The following is a 25,213-nucleotide window of genomic DNA, read 5'->3' on the forward strand; positions in this document are numbered from 1 at the left end:
CATACCAAAGACTTACAAAAATGGTACTAACAGCTGCCTTGCTTGGTGCTCAGCATTAAGAGGTTAGTGTTAGGAATTGTCGGCCTGGTGTCAGGATAATGTGACTGGGTGGGACATTGTGCTACATGTCTGTGGCATGATGCCTCATTGCTAGACATCACTATAGACTGTCACACTGCAGATATCGTAGCGATATGACTGAAAAATTGTTAAAGCTACATCAAAAATCCAAATCACACCCACACACCAATATAAACAGTACTGAAATATTTGGTTGGCATCCATTAGTCTCGAGAGATGATGGAAGTGCGTCCATGAGAGATGTCCCGTTTGGTGGTTGTGCAGTGTCTGCTGTGGCTATGGAGCCCAACATGGGAGTGGCAGTCCTTGATGCAATTGAAGGTTGAATCTGGTATGGGTTGGAGCTGCGTCTTCTTCCCCTGAGATCGCTTTTCATTAGCTAGCAAGCGTAGCTTGTCCTCGCCAGCTTTCAGACCAGTGATCAGAGCATGTCGTCAGCTGGACCTATCTAGAGCAAGCGCTTCCCAGGTGTGGGCATCGAGGACTTTCATGTCATGCTTGTAGACATCCTTGAAGTGGAGATGTGGCTGTCCGATCGACCTTTTGCCAGAGGCAAGTTTTGAAAAAAGAAGGTCTTTGAGAATCCATCCATCATCCATCCGATATTCATGCCCCAGCCATCTGATGCAACATTGGCAGAGAAGTGTGACCATGCTGGGAATCTTGGCACATTCAAGCACCTCATTGTTGGTTACTCGATCGCTCCAGGTTATCCCAAGTATGTGTTGGGGGCATCGCATGTGAAATGCACTAAGTCTTTTCTCTTGTGAGGCGTACAGAGTTAAGGTTTCACTGGCGTACAGGAGAGTGCTTAGCACGCTGGCACTTTACATGAAGATCTTAGTGTTCAGGGTCAGCATGCTGTTGTTCCACATTCTCTGCAACAACCTGGAGAGAGTTGTCAATGCCTTTCCAATCTACTTGTTGAGCTCAGAATTGGTTATTGGTGATGGTAGAGCCAAGGTACGTGAACTGACTGACTACCTAAAGTTCATAGTTGGTGATGATGATGCTTGGAGGGTCCTCATCCTGATCTGTCATGTGGCTTTGTTGGAAAAAATGATTTGGCAATGCTGTGGCAATGGCATGAGCATATCTATGAGTTGCTGTCCATTCTCATTCATCTTCCCAACGCCAAACTTGCCTAGACCGGAAGGCCAAGAGTCTTGGTCGACACCCTCCCTAGCATTGAAGTTGCCCAGCAATATAAAGTTCTCTTCCTTGGGAATTCTGTTGATGAGTGAGTCTAACTCATCATTGGTATCTGTGATGGAGCTTAGTGTGGGAGTGTAAATGCTGATCAGGTTGACAGGCCCATTTGTGGTGTGAAGGCGGGGAGGGGTAACAGCCTTCTGTTTCCTTTATGGCAGAGTTCTTTCATCCCCAACAGAGAGTTCCTGATGGTGAATCCAACACCAAACTCTCTGGCTTCATCAGGTTGATCTTCAGGTCATTATGCCTGCTATCTTGAAATCAGTATGCCCGCCATTACATGAAGATGGATTTTTTTAAACATGATCATCTCCAATAATGCTGAGAGAAATTTGGTTAAATTGGATAAAAGGCATCTTTGGATGAATTCCCTTAAAACTTTCAAAAATAATGCTCATCATATTTGGCATTTGAAAACTTGAAAATCTTTCTTGTATGTTGTCAAAAACTGCTCTTTCGAGTTGGATCAGATTTGATAGCATCCTGGTTTTATGGCATATACATTTTTTTACAGATGATGGTGATCTGACATTAAAAATGACTCCAAATAGAAGAGAAACATTTAGTTTCTTTCTAATCAGTGAGCAGAATCAGACATTTTTACAGAAAGGACCTATCCAGATGTCTTTGCTAACTGTTCTTTCATTTGGGTTTAGGTTGAGATGGCAGTCTAGTGAGTGATTTCAGGCTACTTGGGCATCTTGTTCCAAGTGAGTGTATGGTATGGCCCATTTTATCTGTTTCCACTCTCTGTAGGCAATATTTCTGATCAGAATTTGATTAGACTAAGAATATATGCTTATATCATCCAGATCCCAGACAGGTTCATTAAAAGCAAAATTTTTGTTTATCACTAACGAGATGGTTGCATCTGATTGGCTTAGCTTGTTATGTTTACCACTCAAGTGACAGAATTTCTGAGTCAAACTTGGTAGATGCGCTTATATTATCATGATTTTGGATGAATACAGTTAAGAGTGAGCTCCATGCATGTTAATACAGTAATCTTGCATTTGACTCTGATGATAATCAGATTGACTGAGCTCATGGTTTTACAATACTAAAGCCAAGATTATTAATTCTTTTAAAAAAATGATTGTTAGTACTTCAAAAATAAAATATTGTTTGTACATATATCTGCAGCCTTGGAAAGTCACCTAAGGGTCGGGACCTATATGTGCTACAAATGGGACCCAGTAAAAAAGAAAACAGAAATGTTCCAGAAGTGTTGCTTGTTGGTGGTCTCCATGGTAATGAGATGGTTGGATATGAGATATTACTACAATTCGCTAGCCATCTTTGTGAAAATTATGACAAGGACTCCATTTTGTCAAGTGTGAGTAATTTACTTTTGCATTAATCTTGTAGTTTATTCTGTTATAACATATACTCACTTGTAAGTCAGGTCCAACTGCATAGACCTGGATCTGCCAGCAGATCAGGGTGTATGTATGCAATTGGATCCAGCCTTTGAGTATATATGGTCAGTCTTCATAATTCAAATCTGTTACCATGCAACATCATCACCCTTATGTAATAAGGACAAAGTGGGAAAGGGGTAATTCATGATCATTCACAATATTTGACATTTCTTTATAAATGCAAAGTGTGTGAAATTCTCATATTTATCTGTGGTCATAAAATGATTAAATTATTGCATTTATTTTTGTATTATCTGTCTCAGTTTTATGTTTCTAATGTATAGTCATTTTTAAATACCTTGATATTATTCTGTGAAAAAATACTGGAGCCAGCATTGTCATATCTTTTCCATAAAGCACTTTGACATAAAAGATGAGAAATGAGAAAACATCAGGAATATGATTATCAGTTTTGTGTATTTCAAAAAGAGCAATCTTTCATGTATATAATGCAGTTTGGTTCATGCAGATATTATTAATATTACAAGGGATATGATGGTTTGAAGGCATAGGGTAAATACCATTATGACTTTTAAAATTCCTTTGAATGCTGTCAGTTTCGAAGATAATTTTATATTGTCTAAAAGGATGTTTTCTCCTGTTTAGCCTCATATTTTATCTCTGTGGAATATCAGTACCATTTTTCCTAATATTTAATGGATACATTTCTGTCATTGACAGTTGTATCAGTATTATTGATCCTCATATTTGACTCATACATTTCTCCTTTGAATACATATCTGATCACATTAACATTAGGAATATATGCCTACCACCTCCCAAATCCTGGCCTACCAAAAAATGAAAATTTGTCTATTTGTCTATGGTGAATAGACAAAGGGAAATAACTCTTGCTCATTACCTCCCCTAGTCACCACTAGGTGCAGCCAATTTTAAAGCAGCATCCTGTAAAACATACAGACTACTTTCTGTTAATCAAAGTGAAATTTATGTTAAATTTGAAACGGTCATACAGGATTTTTGATATATTTGGATTAATCTTCATTCATAAACAGGTGGTAAATATTTATTTTTTGTGTGAATATTTTTTTTCAATTGGTCGCTTCGGATGCATTATTGTTGTGCCCACTATTTCATTTTGGGCTAGAATTTATTTATTCATATTATTTAATTCAAGATATTCTTCTCTAAAAATACAAAGTGCTAAAAAATAACATTGTTGGAAATAGAGATTTGGATATATAGTGAATTCAAGCAAGGACTTCTGAGTTATATTACTCTAATTCAGTAAAAGGCTGCTGGCACATTGCCACGACATAGGCCATCACAAGGGCATTAACGTTTCAGTGTTGGATTTATTTTCAAATGCCAGTAAAGTTTATTCAGAACTTAAATCATTAGGATTTGTGTTGGCAATTCATGGATAATTTTGGATTTAATTTACAATATCGTAAGTTATTTTTAAAATATAACTTTTGTTGTTGTTGATTTAACGCCATTTTTCAGCACACAATGGTCTATACATGGCAGCCAGTATTAATGGTGGAGGAAGAAGCCGGGAAAACCCCAGGAAGAACCACCAACCCACGAGAAGCTACTGGCAAGCTTTCTCACATACCCACATTGGCTGAATCCAAGACTCGAAACCCACACTGACAGAGGTGAGATAGCAGTAATCCATAACAAAGAGCGCTTTAGACCACTCAATCACTCAACCACTATAGCTTTTATAACCTAAGGAAATAAAAGAAATTGTTGAATTTTACAAAACTTGTTGCTTTTCTTTACTGATTTTAAGACCATCTAGTCATAATACCAAGTTATTTCAAGAGGCTTCTGATTTCATTTATCCAACCCACTTCTCTTCTTCACCCTTCAAACAGATGTGACATCAGATCAGGAGAAGGACGATATTCTTCAGCACTCATGAAGGCAATAGAGATTGTGTGAAAACCACAATCTCTGGGGTTCTATTCATGGTTGTTCCATACAAAAAAAAGACCAGTGTTTGAAGTCGATAATACACATGAGTCACCTCAGTGAATTTATTTCCCTGCCGAGGTTTGAGACAGTAAGATCAATGACTTCATCCAAAGGATCCAGTACACCATCAGTCTTGATTTTACAGGTACCTTATTCACCCAGCATAACAAAAGTTTCTTCAGCTTGTTCATTGCAACATCTACCAATTTTGAGACCTTATGTTCAGCCAAAATATCAGCCCCAGGATCTTTGTCAAAATTATAGGTTATGTCTTCCTGTTCCAGTCTACTGCCTCCATGGCAATGACAGCATATCTGGACAATCTCCTCCAAAAACATACATTAAGTTCTATTTTCCTCAAGGGCAGAAACAATCTCCCATCCCATTGGAATCATCTCAGGTTTTCTAAGGAATTTGAGAAAATCTGACCTTCACCCATCTTAGTGTTTTGTCCACCTGGGTATGGAGTTTTATCCAATTTCATTATTGCATGTCACCCACGTATGCATGTCATATGGATGATTGAACTTGTGGAGCATATTTCAAACAGGTCATGGATTTCAGTGAGAAAGTTCTTGAACTTCTCATCTTATTCAATGTAGCAGTGGCTTTTATATGCATCCATTACAAAGGACTGTTCATTGGCACACTTTTTCAAGTCCACTTCACCAAAAGGCCAGTATCACTAATGAGGTACAATCATCTCTATGTTAGTGGCACAAACACAGGTGGATCACAACCAGAACTCTTCTGGAGAAGCCACACTAGAAAATGACAGCATGTACAGATGACAGTTCATACAGTTGGGGAGCTCACTGGTTGCTGGACTTCGATACGGTCATTGGCAAATGGGGACCAGAGGAACTGGCTCTTCACATCATCCTAATCAAAGTGAGTACTATCATAAATTCTGGGGCCCTGAGTGGCCAAGTGGTCTAAAGCACTCACTGTTACAGATCACTGCCATCTCACCTCTGTCTGCATTGGTTTGAGTCTTTCAGTTCTTAAAAAAATGACTGTTGTAAATCAGACCTGATTATTAGATACATTCCCAGTAGGATCCATGTCTATGCCAACAATCTTTCCATAAGGTGGCGCTCTACAGCTTAGTATTTTGCATAGGGTTAGAATTTTAAAGAAAAAGAATATCCCCCGGTTTCCTTACTGGTTATACTAGCTTTTTAAAAAAGACCTTGTATATCTTAAGTATTGTTCAAAGAATCGTCCCTTTTTTTTGGTGTATGACTGATGGGTGTAATATGGGTTATAGATTATAATTATATAGTTTTGTCTTACTCCAGATGTGAACCTTTCAAAAAACTGCTAGCTCCACTTGTACATTTTCACTTCCTGGGCTTAGGTAAATTGTGAACTTTTTTTACATTTTATATATTTGGTAATTCATCCATTGCACTTTCCCAGTCTGGTATTGTGTAGTTGGGCAAATTTCATTTTTCCTATTTTAATAGGTGCTAAAGACAGTGTACTTTAAACTAATTTAGGCTGATATTTTTGGCACAAGGGAGCAGTCATTTTATTAATCAGTGTGCTTAGATCATGTACAGTTTCCAAAAATACAATATGCAAAGAAATGTCAGCCACATTACATCAAAGTAGCATAGAGGTATGCCAACATTCTCTCCACTGTTCATGTTTCAAATTCAAAAAACTTCACCTTACATATGTCGCTCTTGAAAAAGTACATAATAACTGGTGAGTGCCCCTTAAATAGCATATAGCTATTATTATTGTATGGTTTAATTTTGATCATATGGCTGAAAAATTTAAGTTGCAAGCATCAAAACAGGCCTTTTGAATAATTCTCATGTATTTCCCCCTGCAGAACAATATTTATTAGTGTCATAGTCTAACACAAGCACAGCACCCCCCATGATTAAAAGTGTTATTTTAAAAATGCACATTACATTTTGTCAACATAGCAACTAATGTTATGCTGAAAGACAGAAACATGAAACTTGCCAGAATTATTCCTGAGATGTCACCATTAACCTTTACTGTTTGAAAAGGGATGGAACATATGTGGTTTAAAGTTTATAGGTCAAAATTTAAAATATTTGCTTACTTTTTAATATGGAAGAATGAGAATTTGCTTTGTCAGCATTTATTTTTTAATTTCATTGCAAATAAATGAAAAGAAACATTTTCAGTATATATTTCTTTTACTTAATGTAACAGGTTTAAATTTAAATTGACTTTATTCCTATATTCTAAGATTTCTAATTTCCCCATAATTAAGGTCATTATTCACACAATACTACCTCAAGGCATACTATGTGAGCAAGAGCAAAATAAGCATAATAAGCATATTTTCATGGATAAAATCAATGTTAATGTACCATTTTGTTCAGAACATCATACATAATGATATGAAAATAGGACAAATAATTGCATACATTTTCATATTTGTATTAAAAGCTGGCGCTCTACAGTTTCATATCTTGTGTAAGGTTAGTATCTTTACTGGTTATACTGGCTATTCAAATAAAGACCTTGTGTATTTTAGATATTGTTCAAAGAACCCTTAATTCCCTTAAGTTTGGTGTGTGATTGATGGGTGTAATATGGGTTATAAAGTATACAGCTTGGCCTTACTCTAGATGTGAACCTTTCAAAAACTTCTAGCTCCACTTGGTCATTTTTACTTCCTGGACTTCAGAGGTAAATTGTAAAATAAAGAGACGACAACTTTTTTACATTTTATATACATATTTGGTAATTCATCCATTGCACTTTAAGAGTCTGGTATTGTCTAGTTGGGCAAATTTCATTTTTCCTATTTTAACGGGTGCTAAAGATAGTGTACTTTAGACTAACTTAGGCTGATATTTTAAGCACAAGGGAGCAGTCATTTTATTAAGCAGTGTTCTTAGATCATGTACAATTTCCATTGTACAATATCCAAAGAAACATCAGCCACAATACATCAACGTAGCATAGAGGTATGCCAACATTTTCTCCACTGTGCATGTTTCAAATGCAGACAACTTCACCTTACATATGTCACTCTCTCAAAAGTACATAATAGCTGGTGAGTGCCCTCTAAATGGTGGCAATACAGAATGGTCCCTTCATCTATTGGATTTTCATCAGATTTGTTCTGATTTTAGGGGCATCCTTTGATTGACTTTTTTGGAATCAATCAAGTTGGATGATTGACTTTTTTGTGACAAGTTGGAATCACTGATTACTTACCTTTGTCTCACTGGTTCTGGATCCAGAAGCTTGGGCTGTGGATGCATTGTCGATCAGTTGGAATGGGTTATGGGCCTCTACCTGCCTCCAGCCTGATCTTATTACCAACAATAATTCAGAAAATAGGGGTGTCAGAAATGCAAGATAATTCTGATAGCCCCTTTCATATGGGACAAGTCCTTGGTCTACTCAGTCTAGTGATAAACCTAACCAGAAAGATTACAGCCAAACTGAATCTTCTCAAACAAGCATAGATACAGGTGTTCTACCCCTGCTGTGACCTTCACCTTCAGGCCTGGGTCTTGTCAGGACAGATTTGCAAGAGAGAGAATTTAGACCTTCGATTGTGGAGAGAATCTCAAGAACAAGAAGGCCCTCCCTCTGATGAAAAGTATCATGTTTTCAGGGACTGGTGTCAAGTCAGTAACATCATTCTTCTGAGTGCCTCGACCCTTCAGCTGGCAGATTTTTATCTTCTGGCACCAATTTCCATCAAAGGTTTCCACTCCAGGATATCTGACACACTTCAGGTACCACAACAGAAGAGATATCGGTAATGATAAAAAATATATCAGACCTACTAGCTACTCGTGATTTGAATAGACCAAGTTCTCTCATCCTGTTTCTAAAATGGAATCTGTCCTGAGTTTTAACATGGCTTAACTTAGAGAAATTCAACCCATTAGCCCAGACCTTGCTAAAGTTGTTATCATACAAAACCAATTTCCTGATAGCTTTGACTTGATACAGCCAGGCTTTGTAGCCAAGAAATGGTTACTGTCATTGGGCAGTCATAGTTATCATGTACTCCCTCTCATCTATAGATTAGTTACAATCATCGGTTATGCAGTATCCTGTCCATGCCATCAGGCACATTTTGAAGCACACAGAGACATGTCATGGTAACCACACAGAGACAGGTCATGGTAACCACACATAGACAAGTCATGGCAATCAAGAATGACTATTTCTCCCAGTGAAGTCAAGTACCACCTCCCATGTCCACTCTTTGTTTTGAGACATCAAAGAAACAGTTGGCTGTAATGCAAAGTCAACCATTTCAAAAATTTACCTCAGAGACAAAACCTGTCATAACTACAGCCCATATGACCATCAGACACAGTTAAACTAATGTTGCCTCTTAGCTTTGCTGGATTCACCAGTGAATTTGATGGTAAGAAGATTTCAGTAATGATCTTTACCTGAAAGAGCAGTCATCTTTCACATGGCCATGTGCTGTATTGCTTTAAGTAGGATAGTGGGTTATCTTTATCTATGGGAACCCAATCTTTCTTCCCAAGAAGAAACATGAGGTATAGGTAGAATGCTCAGCACTCTCTCTTCCTATTACTGATTAATGTTAATATGATCATGGAATTTATTCAAAGGAGAAAGCAAATTTTTCTAGTAAACTAGGCTTTCTCAAGAATGCTTACCCAGTCACATTAAAGACCATCCATCCATCCTGCTACGTGAACATCCTTGTGAATAGTTTGCTGAGGTTACAAAGTGGTGACACCTAGTGGTGGCAAAGGGAAGTAATGGGCAATTTGTTATTGCCCGATATGACAGAGACAGAAAAGACTAATAGTAGGGCTGAATTCTGGCAATTGCAGGCTTATGGTCCTAATGTTGATGTGATGGGGTAAGTATTCTTAGAAAAATGTAATTTACTAGAATTTTTTTATTTCTGTTGTTCACACTAGTATCAATACCATTCATCATAATATTTAACTGTACACTTCTACTGTTGTATCAGTAGCATTTATTCCAATATTTAACTGGTACATTTCTATTGTTCACAGTTTTATCAACAGCATTTATTCCGGTATTTAACTGGTACATTTCTATTGTTCACAGTTTTATCAACAGCATTTATTCCGGTATTTAACTGGTACATTTATACTGTTGACAGTTGTATTAATAGCATTTATTCCAGTATTTAACTGATACATTTCTGCTGTTGACAGTTGTATTAATAGCATTTATTCCAGTATTTAACTGATACATTTCTGCTGTTGACAGTTGTATTAATAGCATTTATTCCAGTATTTAACTGATACATTTCTGCTGTTGACAGTTGTATTAATAGCATTTATTCCAGTATTTAACTGATACATTTCTGCTGTTGACAGTTGTATTAATAGCATTTATTCCAATATTATCTGGTACAATTCTACTGTTAACAGTTGTATCAATAGCATTTATTCCAATATTTAACTGGTACACTTCTACTGTTGACATTGTATCAATAGCATTTATTCCAATATTTAACTGGTACATTTCTACTGTTGACAGTTGTATCAACAGCATTTATTCCAATATTTAACTGGTACACTTCTACTGTTCACAGTTGTATTAATATCATTTATTTCAATATTTAACTGGTATATTTCTACTGTTGACAGTTGTATCAACAGCATTTATTACAGTATTTAACATACATTTCTACTGTTGACAGTTGTATCAACAGCATTTATTCTGGTATTTAACTGGTATATTTCTATTGTTGACAGTTGTATCAACAGCATTTATTCCAGTATTTAAATAAATTTCTACTGTTGACAGTTGTATCAATAGCATTTATTCCAGTATTTAACATTCACTTCTACTGTTCACAGTTGTATCAATATAGTTGATTCGAATATTTAACTGGTACACTTCTACTGTTCACAGTTGTATCAATATCATTTATTCCAATATTTAACTGGTACATTTCTACTGTTGACAGTTGTATCAACAGCATTTATTCTGGTATTCAACATACATTTCTACTGTTCACAGTTGTATCAACATCATTTATTCCAGTAGTAAATATACACTTCTACTGTTGACAGTTGTATCAATAGCATTTATTTCAATATTTAACTGGTACACTTCTACTGTTCACAGTTGTATCAACAGCATTTATTCCTGTATTTAACTGGTACATTTCTATTATTCACAGTTGTATCAATTACAATTATTCTAGTATTAAGCTGATACTGACTGGTACATTTCTACTATTGATAGTTATATCAATTGCAATTATTCTAGTATTAAGCTGATACTGACTGGTACATTTCTACCATTGACAGTTGTGTCAGTAACATTTATTCCAATCAGTAACAATTATTCCAATATTTAAATGGTACAATTCTACTATTAATGGTTGTATCAGCAGCATTTATCCTAATATTTAACTGATATGTGTCTAGTATTAACAGCTGTATCAATGCCATTTATATTTTACTGAGAACATTTCTTTTATTCACAGTTGTTAGATACCACAAGGATTCATTTCTTGCCCACGCTGAACCCAGATGGAGTAGCAATAGCGGAGAAAGGAAAATGTGATGGGTCACAGGGATATTCAAACTCACGAAATGTGGATCTTGATACAAATTTTAAAGGTTGGTTAAATTTGTTCAGCAAAACTCTAACAATGCATTGAATTTACATTTCTATATTGTAGTAATATTTTGTTTGAAGAAAAATTCACTCTTTTTTAACATTTGTAAGCAAAGTAGTAATCGGACTTGTACTAACCATAGCACCAGCAATGGCATTGGTGTCTACTTGTACAAAATTATTTACATGAATCATGAAGCTTGGTGGCAGAATACATCTTGATGAGTACTCCAGTCATCATTCCCTTTAGTGGAACACACCCACTCCCACCCCTAGACCAGCAGCCACGTGCTTTTTTACAGCCATAGTCCTTTGGCACTAATGAGTTTGTGTTCAAAAGTAACCTTCATGGATACCCACCTCTCTAACATGATTAGTGGCCAAGATATTAGCCCAGTAAAATGTCATATTTGCCAAATACATGCAAACATATAATGGATTTACAGATAGAAATTTGACAGATAATACAAGCAGACATATAATGGATTTACAGATAGAAATTTGACAGATAATACAAGCAGACATATAATGGATTTACAGATAGAAATTTGACAGATAATACAAGCAGACATATAATGGATTTACAGATAGAAATTTGACAGATAATACAAGCAGACATATAATGGATTTACAGATAGAAATTTGTCAGATAATACATGCAAACATATAATGGATTTACAGATAGAAATTTGACAGATAATACAAGCAGACATATAATGGATTTACAGATAGAAATTTGACAGATAATACAAGCAGACATATAATGGATTTACAGATAGAAATTTGACATAATACAAGCAGACATAATGGATTTACAGATAGAAATTTGACAGATAATACAAGCAGACATAATGGATTTACAGATAGAAATTTGACAGATAATACAAGCAGACATATAATGGATTTACAGGTAGAAATTTGACAGATAATACAAGCAGACTTATAATGGATTTACAGATAGAAATTTGACAGATAATACAAGCAGACATATAATGGATTTACAGATATAAATTTGATGACTATTTCAAGAAGATATATCATGCTTTTCCATATAGAAATTTGACAAATATTACATGCAGACTTGTATTGGGTTTACAGATGGAAATTTGACAAATATTACATGCAGATTTGTATTGGGTTTACAGATGGAAATTTGACAAATATTACATGCAGACTTGTATTGGGTTTACAGATGGAAATTTTTGAATACTTCAGTTTTAATTCACTGACTTTTGTTTCACCATGTCAAATAAGTTCCTAACTTTATCCATACTGAAAGGTAAGCAGTCAGGTTATCCTTGTTGCTGTGTATTCCTTAACTGTTAAATTTTCTCACTTTGATATATACTGGCCATTATTTCACTTTGATATATACTGGCCATTATTTCACTTTGATATATACTGGCCATTATGTCACTTTGATATATACTGGCCATTATTTCACTTTGATATATACTGGCCATTATTTCACTTTGATATATACTGGCCATTATTTCACTTTGATATATACTGGCCATTATTTCACTTTGATATATACTGGCCATTATGTCACTTTGATATATACTGGCCATTATTTCACTTTGATATATACTGGCCATTATTTCACTTTGATATATACTGGCCATTATTTCACTTTGATATATACTGGCCATTATTTCACTTTGATATATACTGGCCATTATGTCACTTTGATATATACTGGCCATTATTTCACTTTGATATATACTGGCCATTATTTCACTTTGATATATACTGGCCATTATGTCACTTTGATATATACTGGCCATTATTTCACTTTGATATATACTGGCCATTATTACCACAACTAATTATCAAGATGACAAAAGCTAACAGTTGACAAGCACATTATTGTTAGCTCAAGTCAGCATGACATCTGGTCACAATAAAGTGTGTGTGTGTGTGTGTGTGTGTGTGATTTGGATTTTTAACATAGCTTTTAACAATTTTTCAGTCATATCGCTACGATGTCTGCTGTGTGACAGTTTAAAGTGATGTCTAGCACCGGGGCATCATGCCGCAGACATGTAGCATGGTGTCCCACCCAGTCACATTATCCTGACACCAGGCCGACCAGTCCTAACACTAACCTCTTAAACCTGAGCGCCAAGCGAGGCAGCTGTTAGTACCATTTTTGTAAGTTTTTGGTATGACTTGGCTGGTAATCGAACTCACGACCTCCCACATCCAATGTGTAAACACTGTAGACAGAATGTCACAGATCATCTCCCCTAGATCAGGAAATTTGAATGAAAGAGTACCAGACGGAATGAAAGGGTACCAGACTGAATGAAAGGGTAAAAGACAATGAAAGGGTACCAGACTGAATGAAAGAGTACAAGACTCGATGAAGGCTAAAAGACTGAATGAAAGGGTAAAAGACTGAATGAAAAGGTAAATGACTCAATGAAAGGTACAAGATTGAATGAAAGGGTACAAGCCTCAATGAAGGGGTACCAGACTGAATGAAAGGGTACAACACTGAATGAAAGGGTACAACACTGAATGAAAGGGCACACTACCAGACTGAATAAAAGGGTACAAGACTCACTGAAAAGGTACAAGACTCAGTGAAAGGGTACAAGACTGAATGAAAGGCCTCAGACTGGATGAAAGGATATAATGCTGAATGAAAGGGTACCAGACTCAATGAAAGGGTACCAGACTCAATGAAAAGGTACCAGACTCAATGAAAGGGTCCCAGACTCAATGAAAGGGACCCAGACTCAATGAAAGGTTACAAGACAAAAGGGTGCCACACTAAAACCAGTTGATCATACAAGTCTCACTTCCCTTGTAAACAGAGAGCATTTTTTGAAATTGCTAGTGAAGGAATAAGTTCTTGTAGAAAGTGCAAAATGTCATGAGACATTTTCAGTTTACAAGGAAAAGAGAAAGTATTTTGACTAAACAAAAGAAGGGACAGTGCTTTGATCACTGCTGATAATTTTTACAGTTATACATTCTAGTTACAGACAGATCTTTGTACCTTGTACCCTGATTTTATTCACAAGGTTTTCAAAATGGTCTTTTAACACATTAACTCCTATCGGCGACTTAACAGGCCAAAAGGTAGTAGCCTCATGCTGAGCTCTGTAGCACCATGGTCATGCATGATACACTAACATGGGTGGTATTATAGAAAGGTAGACATATGTAGCTCTACAATGATACTAAATAATCTGGAATATCTAGTTGCACTACAAAATACAGATTAAAAAAACTCATTTTTGGACCTGACTTTTTTCTACCCAAAATTTGCCCGTGGTCGGAATCCAATTTTGTGTCCGGATTTGAGACTTTTTGGTCTCAGATCTAAGGCAAACCAGTATGAACTGCAAACAGACAGATGAGCCTTTCCAAAAGTAGGATAAGATGGGCATTTGGAATAAAGAGTGGTCTCGATACAAAAATAATGGCTTGGTTTAGCAAAAAAAAAAAAACAAGACTCCAACTTTTACTCTTCTGCTCATGCACGAGTCAAAAACTCAATGAAAAATGATGTTTCTAACACAACTAGGCAGTGTGTTTTAGAATGATAACCGGAAATTTTGAGTTTTCGGATCTATTCAGAAATAGCTTTCAAAATTTGTTTCCTACTCGATTTTCAGGCAAAAATGACAAAAACCTCCAGGGGTTAATGTGTTAACACAAATATATGATTATTCAAAAAAATGTAAAATAATATATCTTTTATATATCTATCCCATTTCAAGTGTGTGATGTTTAAAGGAAATATTAAATATTTCAAATTTCATTATGCCTTCTTACATTATATGTTATTATTACTTACAATCTGTTTGACCCTCTTCTAGAAAGCTCTCCTCTCTCATCAAGATGAGGGGTGGCCTTACACCCCTTTCATTATGTTTCATGTGGGGTGGCCTTATAAGAGGGGGTACCATTGTAAAATGTTTGATTCCCTTCTAGAAAGCTCACCCGTGTCAGCAGGCTACATGGGGGAGTGGCCTTTCACCCCTTTCATCAGACTACATGAGGAGTGGCCTTATAAGAGAGGGTACCATTGTAAAATGTTTGAATCCCTTCTAGAAAGGCCACACTTTTCATCAGGTTACATGAGGGGTGGCTTTACACCCCTTTCATCAGGCCACATGAGGGGTGGCCTTACACCCCTTTCATCAGGCTACATGAGGGGTGGCCTTACACCCCTTTCGTCAGGCTACATGAGGGGTGGCCTTACACCCCTTTAATCAGGCTACATGAGGGGTAGCTTTACACCCCTTTCATCTGGCTACATGAGGGGTGGCCTTAGACCCCTTCATCAGGCTACATGAAGAGCAACCTTACAAGAGGGGCACCATTGTAACAGGTTTTTTTCTTCATAATCACTAATTTTGATTTTGCTTCATTTTTGTCCATTTGTTTTAAATTTTGACTTTATACTTCTTGTATTGTGTATGACTACAATTGCAACCCCTGTCTAAATATTGTATAGGAAAGGTAGCTTGGAATAAGCATATAATTTTCTTAAGATCGTAGCAATTTTCAAATCAGAATTAAACTTTTGCTGACAACATTCATCGTGCATTATTTTGGTTGATGTCTATCAATAGATGTTTGCTTATTTATATAGCAGTATTTTGGATGATGTCTGTCAACAGATGTCTGTGTATTTCTTTATTTAGCAGTATTTTGGATAATGTCTGTCAAGATGTCTGTGTATATTCTTTATATAGCAGTATTTGGATGATGTCTGTCAACAGATGTCTGTGTATTTCTTTATTTAGCAGTATTTTGGATAATGTCTGTCAAGATGTCTGTGTATTCTTTATTTAGCAGTATTTTGGATGATGTCTGTCAAGATGTCTGTGTATATTCTTTATATAGCAGTATTTGGATGATGTCTATCAACAGATGTCTGTGTATTTCTTTATTTAGCAGTATTTTGGATGATGTCTGTCAACAGATGTCTGTGTATTCTTTATTTAGCAATATTTTGGATGATGTCTGTCAAGATGTCTGTATATTCTTTATATAGCAGTATTTTGGATGATGTCTATCAACAGATGTCTGTGTATTTCTTTATTTAGCAGTATTTTGGACGATGTCTGTCAACAGATGTCTGTGTATTTCTTTATTTAGCAGTATTTTGGATGATGTCTGTCAACAGATGTCTGTGTATTCTTTATTTAGCAGTATTTTGGATGATGTCTGTCAAGATGTCTGTGTATATTCTTTATATAGCAGTATTTTGGATGATGTCTATCAACAGATGTCTGTGTATTTCTTTATTTAGCAATGTTTTGGCTAATGTCTATCAACAGATGTTTGTTTATTTTCAAATCAGTATTTTGAATGATGTTTGCCAACATATGTTTATTTACATAGCATTATTTTGGATAATGTCTATCAGCAGATGTCTGTATATGTTTTTTATATGGCAGTATTTTGGATGATGTCTGTCAATATATGTCTGTGAATATTCTTTATATTAGCATTATTTTGGATGATGTATGTCAACAGATGTCTGTTTATATTCTTTATATAGCAGTATTTGGATGATGTCCATCAACATATGTTTGTTTATTTACATAGCAGTATTTTGAATGATGTTTGTCAACAGATGTTTATTTACATAGCAGTATTTTGGATGTATCAACAGATGTTTGTTTATTTGTGTAGGTTTGTTTTGGATGATATCTGTCAACAGATGTTTGTTTATATATCTAGTAGCATTGTTGCTGATACCTATCAACAGGTGCCTGTGTATATTCTTTATATAACAGTAATTATACCAATATCAATTACCAGATATCTGTGCATATTTATTTATCAGTATTTATATTTTTTAGGTTCTGAGCAGAATGTAACACGAGATGCTGAGGCAGAGACAAGCCTGACAATCAACTGGCTCAGAACAAAAGTCTCTCCCTCGCTTACTTTAATTCTCCGCTCTGGGACTGTGATAGTCACCCACCCACATCATCATCACACAGGTATTACATTCCATTGTAGTAGTGAGTAAAATTTATCATTTCTGATTGACAAATTTAGATCACATAAGGAAATACTTTTATACTTGCTGGGCCAAACTTGCAGAAATTTTAGAAAAACTTTAGTATTGTATTTTGTAGTGTCAGCTAGCTGTTTATTCAGTTTTTTGTCAAACAAGTTTTGAGACTATAATCGTAACAATTTTAAATGTGCTGACTTTTATTTTCGTATTTATATAACTTATCAACGATTTTTTTAAACATATATACCATTAATCTCTTATCTTATAGTACTACATTTTTTTAAAGTTTTTTTTATACTTTTTTAACATTATTAGTTTTTACATATTTAGAACCTAGCTTTTAAGTGACACTCTATAGCCAGGATTGTGCTTATGTGCCATTTAACCATTTATATGCACATACACACACGCATACACAAATAAATAATTTTTTCAAACACAGAAACTTCAGACAGCTAAAATTTTATAGTAGTATATTTACAATTCTTGTGATAAAATATTTTCCTTGTACTTCTTTTTACACAAGTGATATTTTTAATATTGATGCATTTTGTTTTCAGACTAGTCTCTGCATATCTTTAATATTCAAACAAGAGGTTCTTTGGATGAAAAGGAAGAGTAAGGTTTTTTAGCACGCATGAAGAAAATACATGCAAGCTTTTAATGTGAACTTGCAATCACTAAGAAATTTCAACATTGGATTATCATTGCTGATGAATTTCATTCTGATATAAAAGGATTTGTCTCAGCTGCATAGTAGTACTTTAAAAGTTGGTGAACATTTTGCTGGCATGTAACATAACTTACCTCCCCTTGGCTGTATTATGCTGAGTCATGCTAGCTTATTTATGGCTTACTTGAGGAACATGTCACTTCATCGATATAACACTTTTTGCATCATTCACTATTGCACATCTCTTCTAGGATAGCTGTACAGACTTATAACAAGAATTGACTTTTAATTGCACTTTTAGTAGCTTTACTGAAAATCTTTTGATTTTCAGCATCATTCCAAACCATTCACTTTTCAGAGCAAATTGTATCAGTATTATTTCCACCATTTCCAATCTCGTTACTCTATCTCCACTATAGCCAATCTCATTACTCTATCTTCATAAAATAAATATTTCTCAAAACAGTTGTGTATTTTGATCAAATTGATTTTCACATGATATATTTACCAATAAGTTTGTATATTACCTTGAATGAGATTCCTTTATCCATATGTCCTGGTGGAGATAGAGTCAGTGAGATTGACCATCGTGGAGATTGAGTAGTGAGATTAGCCTTGGTGGAGATAAATTAATGAGATTGCCCATGGTAGAAATAATTGAATGAGATTGCCCATGGTGGAGATAAAATAACGTGATTGGCCATGTTGGAGATAGAGTCAGTGAGATTGCCCAAGTGGAGATAAAGTAATGAGATTGGCCATGTTGTAGATAGAGTAGTGAGATTGGCCTTGATGGAGATAAATTAATAAGATTGGCCATGTTGTAGATAGAGTAGTGAGATTGGCCATGTTGTAGATAGAGTAGTGAGATTGGCCTTGTTGGAGATAAATTAATAAGATTGCCCAAGTGGAGATAAAATAATGAGATTGGCCATGTTGGAGATAAAGTATAGCCATGGTGAATATGAAGTAATGAAGAAGTCAGTGGTGGAAATAGAGTATTGTGATTGCCAATTAATGACACTGGCCATGGTGGTTTGTTTTCAGTAACTACAGAACCATTAGATGTAATTTAATAAAAGTTGGTAATACTATTATGGGAATGCTACAAAAATGGTCATACTATTATAGGAATGATACCAAAATGAAAATTGGCAACACAAGAATGAAATCAATAGATTTTTGAGCTTGTGAATCAACAACTGCTTGACATTTGTCAGAATGAGTAATGATAGCTTTATTACAGCTTGTGATCGCCAATTGTTATCAGAATTTCCCCATGGTGACTTGTTTCAATAATTATGACATATTTGGCAATAAAAAATTTGAGACTTGTACTGTTGTGCGTGGAACTTTTCCTTTTGATGTCATTGACATCCACTAGTGTAATGTATTTTTGCGGTTATATTAAGGCTGTACGTTTCTTGACATGGGAGTGCACATAAAGTTTTCATTTAGCAATAAGTCAAGCTTTCTTAACTTTGAAAATAAACTCTTGGTATGCATGTGGTAGTGTTTTAAGGTTAAATCAGAGTAGGAGGATGATCTGAGAATGAAAATATTTGTTACGGGTAGTAACAAAATTTGAATAGAAGCATGATCATGGAACAGACTGTTTTATTGTGCAACCCTTTTCACATGCACTAGATAATTGAACATGTAATTTATTTTTCTTCAGAAAATAATTGCGAACAATAGAGAAATTCTAATGACACCCTAGTGATAAATATGCAGCAGGTCAATCAGAGTTGTCTCCCCAACTCCACCAGTGTGGAAGAGATGCCAAACGGGGGACAAGTGGATGTGTCTGTAGATGCCCTTCTATTTGGTTTATAAATCTAGTCTTTGTTTGGCATTGTCTGCCATTGAGCACATTTTACTCAGATTTTTTTGTAAATAGATCTTGCTGGAAGGTTACGGCTGTTCAATTTAAACATAAATGGTACCCAGGGAAGGAAGTGTTTTAAAATATATGTCAGGTTACTTTGATTTCACAGACTTCATATTAAAATGATAGAAAATTCTAAATTGCATCTGTGGGTGAGTACCCCACATTAAAAGTGCCTTCCCTGGGACCCAGATATGTTTTACTGGAACAGCCCTTAGTATTAGTGTAGAAACAAGCGTCATTTGTACATTGCATTCTGATTGTCTTTTAGCAGGTATAGATTCTTTGGGATCCATGGATAGGTCAGTTTTGACCTATCTAGGTAAGGTGTATGCAAGCAATCATCCAGTCATGAAGGAAGGTCACTTCGGATGCAATACCACAGGTACTGGCAAGTTATTACATGGTTATCCATTTAGTTTTATTTGAAATTTGATTTAAACATTTTTTGGGGCAAAATTATACATATAAGGCAAAAGTGTTGGACATAATTTATGTCATCTTAGATTTATTCTTCCTTGACATTTCATAAATATACTCATTACATTGAACAGACATGGCATCAGTAAATGAAATAGGAATTGTGTATGGATGGGAATATAGTGATGATAGAAAATCTTTATAATTGACAATATCTTGTTTGTATATTCATTCTTAGTACATATTGTGTACTTTTGTGCATGCTTACACACATGCATACATATGTCCAGATATATTAAATATATGGATAAATGCATGGATGTGGTTATAGTGAAAAATGAAAATTAATATACATTTAAATATTTGGGGATAGTTTTACCTGGAAAAAGTTATTTAAAGATGACAATGAAATAAGTTGTTGAAAAGTGTGGTTAAATTGTAGGGTTAAAATGAAAAACTGGTTGAAATTAATAATTAATGTCTGAAAAATGTTGTTGAAATGAATGCCTGAAAGGTTTGTTTGAAATAAATGCCTGAAAAGTTTGGTAGAAATAAATGCCTGAAAAGTTTGGTTGAAATGAATGACTGAAAGGTGTGTTTAAATCGAATGGCTGAAAAGTGTGGTTGAAATGAATGACTGAAAGGTGTGTTTGAATTGAATGGCTGAAAAGTGTGGTTGATATGAATGGCTAAATGGTTTGTTGGAAATAAATGCCTGAAAAGTTTGATTGAAATGAATGTCTGAAAGGTGTGGTTGAAATGAATGCCTGAAAGGTTTGTTTGAAATAAATGCCTGAAAAATTTGGTAGAAATAAATGGCTGAAAAGTTTGGTTGAAATGAATGACTGAAAGGTGAAAGGTGTGTTTAAATTGAATGGCTGAAAAGAGTATTTGAAATGAATGGCTGAAAGGTGTGTTTGAATTGAATGGCTGAAAAGTGTGGTTGAAATGAATGGCTAAAAGGTTTGTTGAAATAAATGCCTGAAAAGTTTGGTTGAAATGAATGGCTGAGAGGTGAAAGGTGCGTTTGAATTGAATGGCTGAAAAGAGAGTTTGAAATGAATGCCTGAAAAGTGTGGTTGAAATGAATACCTGAAAAGTGTCTTTGAAATGAATGGCTGTAAAGTATGTTTGAATGAATGGCTTAAAAATGTGGCTTAAATGAATTGTTGAAAAGTGTGGTTACTCAGGGGTATTTTGATGCTAAAATTTCATTCCAGGACATTTGTTATGAAAAATCAACAAATTAGTTTTGCAGCTAGAAACCACTCCATTTTTGTGTGTATTGCTTTTAAGAAACACAGAAAGTAACATTTTAGGGAAATTTATAAGTACAGAAGTCAAAAATTCCATCAAGTTAGATCATCATTGGTAACACTAATATCTTGAAATGAATATGCCTTATGAAAAATGGTTGCTTTCACATTTGTTGTCGCTGTTCAATCCATGCTTCCATTTGGGACACCCAGACTTCTGTATGGGACACCCAGAATGGCACATTTTCACTGATGCTTTATTATGTACAACAAGTAATACCTTATAAAATCATAATTGTTTTACATTAAGTAAACTTTGTATATATAAAGACCACACAGTAATCCATCTGAAAGCAGTCTTTTGTGAGCAGGTGCTCTTTATGTACAAATATGATGAACTCATTTATGTAAAAACAAGACCAATTGTGCCATGTCTTTCAACACAGGTGGTCTGTATACATAGGTAAATATTAACTGATTTATGTACAGATGGAACCAGTGTAGTCAGGTGATCCATATATGCATGTAGCCCTATATGAATGTAATCCTGAAATGCACTTGGTTGTTTGTATAAACAAATGAAATGGTTGAAAATATTTGCAAAGTGAATAGGAAGGGTACATAATGAATATAGGAATGCCACACTGATGTTTTTGTCCTTGAGTTTTGGGAGATATAAGAATGGGTTCCATCACACTTTCAATCCCTAATTAAAACTCCCAAGCTGGTCATGGTTTTTCTATTAAATTTGGTACATGTATTAGTCAAGTGGTACATTCCCTTTGCTATTAATAAGTCTTCACTTTTCAACAATTTAATGTCATTGTCCATTCATCTATTTATTTATTCAGCCATCTATCCATCTTTCACTTTCATTTTCATAGCACAAGTCCCAATTTATTCAAGATATATCTTTGAAATTTGATTTACTGTTATATTAGTGGTCTAGAGGTGCATTTTGGTGTATCCATCATATACTTTCTGTTTATGGAGCAAAACTCCAAAATTGTGCCATATATCCGTATAAGACTTGGTATTATGTAGTATTGGTATTATAGAATATTGGTATTATTAGTATCAGTATCATAGAGTATCTATATTATTAGTATCAGTATTATAGAGTACAGGTAGTATATGATATTGGTATTATAGAGCAGGGGTCGGCAACCTTTTTTACATAGCATGCCACTTTTTTTCTGGATTAATTACAAAATGAACGAGCGCGTGCCACCAGTAAAAGAGTAACACTGTTAAAATTGAGATTTTTGGCTGCCCTTTGCGTGCCACAAAAAACCTCTTGATGTGCCACCTATGGCACGCGTGCCTTAGGTTGCCAACCCCTGTTATAGAGTATCTGTAATATATGATATTGTTATTATAGAGTATCGATATTATGTTATATGGGTATCATAGAGTATCGATATTATATGATATTGGTATCATAGAGTATCAGTATTATATGATATCGGTATCACAGAGTATCAGTATTATATGATATGGGTATCATAGAGTATCGGTATTATATGATATTGTTATCATAGAGTATCAGTGTTATATGATATCGGTATCACAGAGTATCAGTATTATATGATATTGGTATCATAGAGTATCAGTATTATATGATATTGGTATCATAGAGTATCAGTATTATATGATATTGGTATCATAGAGTATCAGTATTATAATATTGGTATCATAGAGTATCGGTATTATATGATATTGGTATCATAGAGTATCAGTATTATATGATAATGGTATCATAGAGTATCAGTATTATGATATTGGTATCATAGAGTATCGGTATTATATGATATCGGTATCATAGAATGTCAGTATTATATGATATTGGTATCATAGAGTATCAGTATTATATGATATCGGTATCATAGAGTATCAGTATTATATGATATTGGTATCATAGAGTATCAGTATTATATGATATTGGTATCATAGAGTATCATTATTATATGATATCGGTATCATATAATACTGATACTCTATGTATCATTATTATATGATATCGGTATCATAGAGTATCAGTATTATATGATATTGGTGCTAATTAGTGTAAATTTACTCAGCACATTATCAAACTCTCATTTAACTATTAACCCTAATAGTGCTTGTCACCTGACAAGTAGCATTGTGGGTAGAAGTCTCATACTGCTTATTGTGAGATCTGTTTCTTTTCATGTATGCAATTATTTACACATCTGGGTACTTTGGTTTGACATGAATGGTTAATTAAAATAAATTTGACTGGCACATTGGTCCCTTGAACAAGCCTTCTATCATAGTTTGTACCACGCATTAAGGAAATACTTGTGTTAAATATGGGCTAACTCGAAAACCCAAAATGGTAGACTCGCAGGGTTCATCTTCAGATGATGATTTCATTCATCAAATACTGGCTGATTATATTGATGATGACAATGATTTTTAAAGGTTTGAAGTTTATAAGATTATTGGAGCTGGGAAAATGTTATTGAAAATGCCAGTGAGTGATTTTGAATCCAAAACTGATGTTGAAAATGAATCCAATGTACGTGTTGAATGGACAGCATGCCATCAACCCCATATTCAGTGGTATTTTGAAATGTAGAAAAGACAGAATACCAAGCCTAATTATTATACAGGCAAGATAAATGTAGAGTGCTGTTTTCATTTGTTTTATCAAATAATTCAGCCCTGAGGGATCTTGTGCTACAAAACTACATAGCCCTCTAAGGACTGTTGTTGTTGTTGTGGAGTTTAACGCCATATTTCAGCACACGATAGGCTATACATTGCGGCCAGTATTAATGGTGGAGGAAGAATCCGGGAAAACCCCAGAAAGAACCACCAGCCCACGAGAAGCTACTGGCAAGCATTCTCACATACCCACATTAGCTGAATCTGAAACTCGAACCCACGCAGACAAAGGTGAGATGGCAGGGATCCATAATGGAGAGCGCTTTAGACCACTTGGCCACTCGGGGGCCCCGCTCTAAAGACTGAGATGAACTGAATGAATAAGAATCTAAAAAGAAATTATAAGGTAAAGATATTTTATTTGATCAAAATTGTTTCCTCTGATAAGTCAGACTATGGCATTGATGGACTTCAAACCCTAGTAAAGCATTATGGAACAGATAAGAAATCTGGTATAGTAATAAACAAAGAACTGATTAATGCAAGTGAAGCTCTGGCAGAGTTCATTTTAACGAAAAATCTTGTTTTGGAACAGAGATATCCAAGAGAAATTGCACATAACAACTATAAAGAACAGTTTTCTAACTTGTTCAAGCTGGCTAAACTAGCTTTGCATATGCCCCATCAGACAGCAGACTGTGACATGGAGCTCTAAGCATACACTGACAATGAACACTGAACTACAGCAGTTTCTTTCCCCCCTTTCATTTTTTTTTAACACCCCGTATTTAGATCAAAACTGGCAGCATCTTTGCATATCAGATTAGTAGTCAAGATGTGCCTTCATGGAATGTTTCAGATAAAACTTTATAGACATACAGTTGGTGGTCAAAATGTTAATATTGGGGGAATTACTCAGAGGAAATGCACCCATTGATCACTAATTTGATATGTCTATAATGATTTCTCTGAGATATTCCCAAAGGGCCATAAGAGTGACACATTCCCAATATGCCATAAGAGTGACACAATCCCCATGAGTCATAACAGTGACATATTCCCAATGGTCCATAAAAGTGGCACATTCCA

General features: G+C 35.1%; 1 protein-coding gene across 3 annotated transcripts in view; it reads left to right on the plus strand.

Annotated features, from left to right (window-relative positions):
- Positions 1 to 25,213, plus strand: part of LOC149775553 (carboxypeptidase D-like) — a 128,921-nt gene that overhangs the window by 74,289 nt on the left and 29,419 nt on the right. Inside the window, exons 18-21 of one of the 3 annotated variants that reach the window (XM_089943232.1) lie at positions 2,437 to 2,629; positions 11,128 to 11,263; positions 17,093 to 17,236; positions 20,089 to 20,202. In XM_089943232.1, coding sequence (XP_089799358.1) covers positions 2,437 to 2,629; positions 11,128 to 11,263; positions 17,093 to 17,236; positions 20,089 to 20,202 — 587 coding nt within the window. Of the gene's footprint in view, positions 1 to 2,436; positions 2,630 to 11,127; positions 11,264 to 17,092; positions 17,237 to 17,816; positions 19,267 to 20,088; positions 20,203 to 25,213 lie in introns of those variants that run through there. The other 2 variants (XM_089943233.1, XM_089943234.1) reach the window with 2 other exon arrangements.

Source organism: Sinohyriopsis cumingii, chromosome 19, assembly GCF_028554795.1.
Source record: "Sinohyriopsis cumingii isolate HCF-2022 chromosome 19, ASM2855479v2, whole genome shotgun sequence".
NCBI classification, from domain to species: domain Eukaryota; kingdom Metazoa; phylum Mollusca; class Bivalvia; order Unionida; family Unionidae; genus Sinohyriopsis; species Sinohyriopsis cumingii.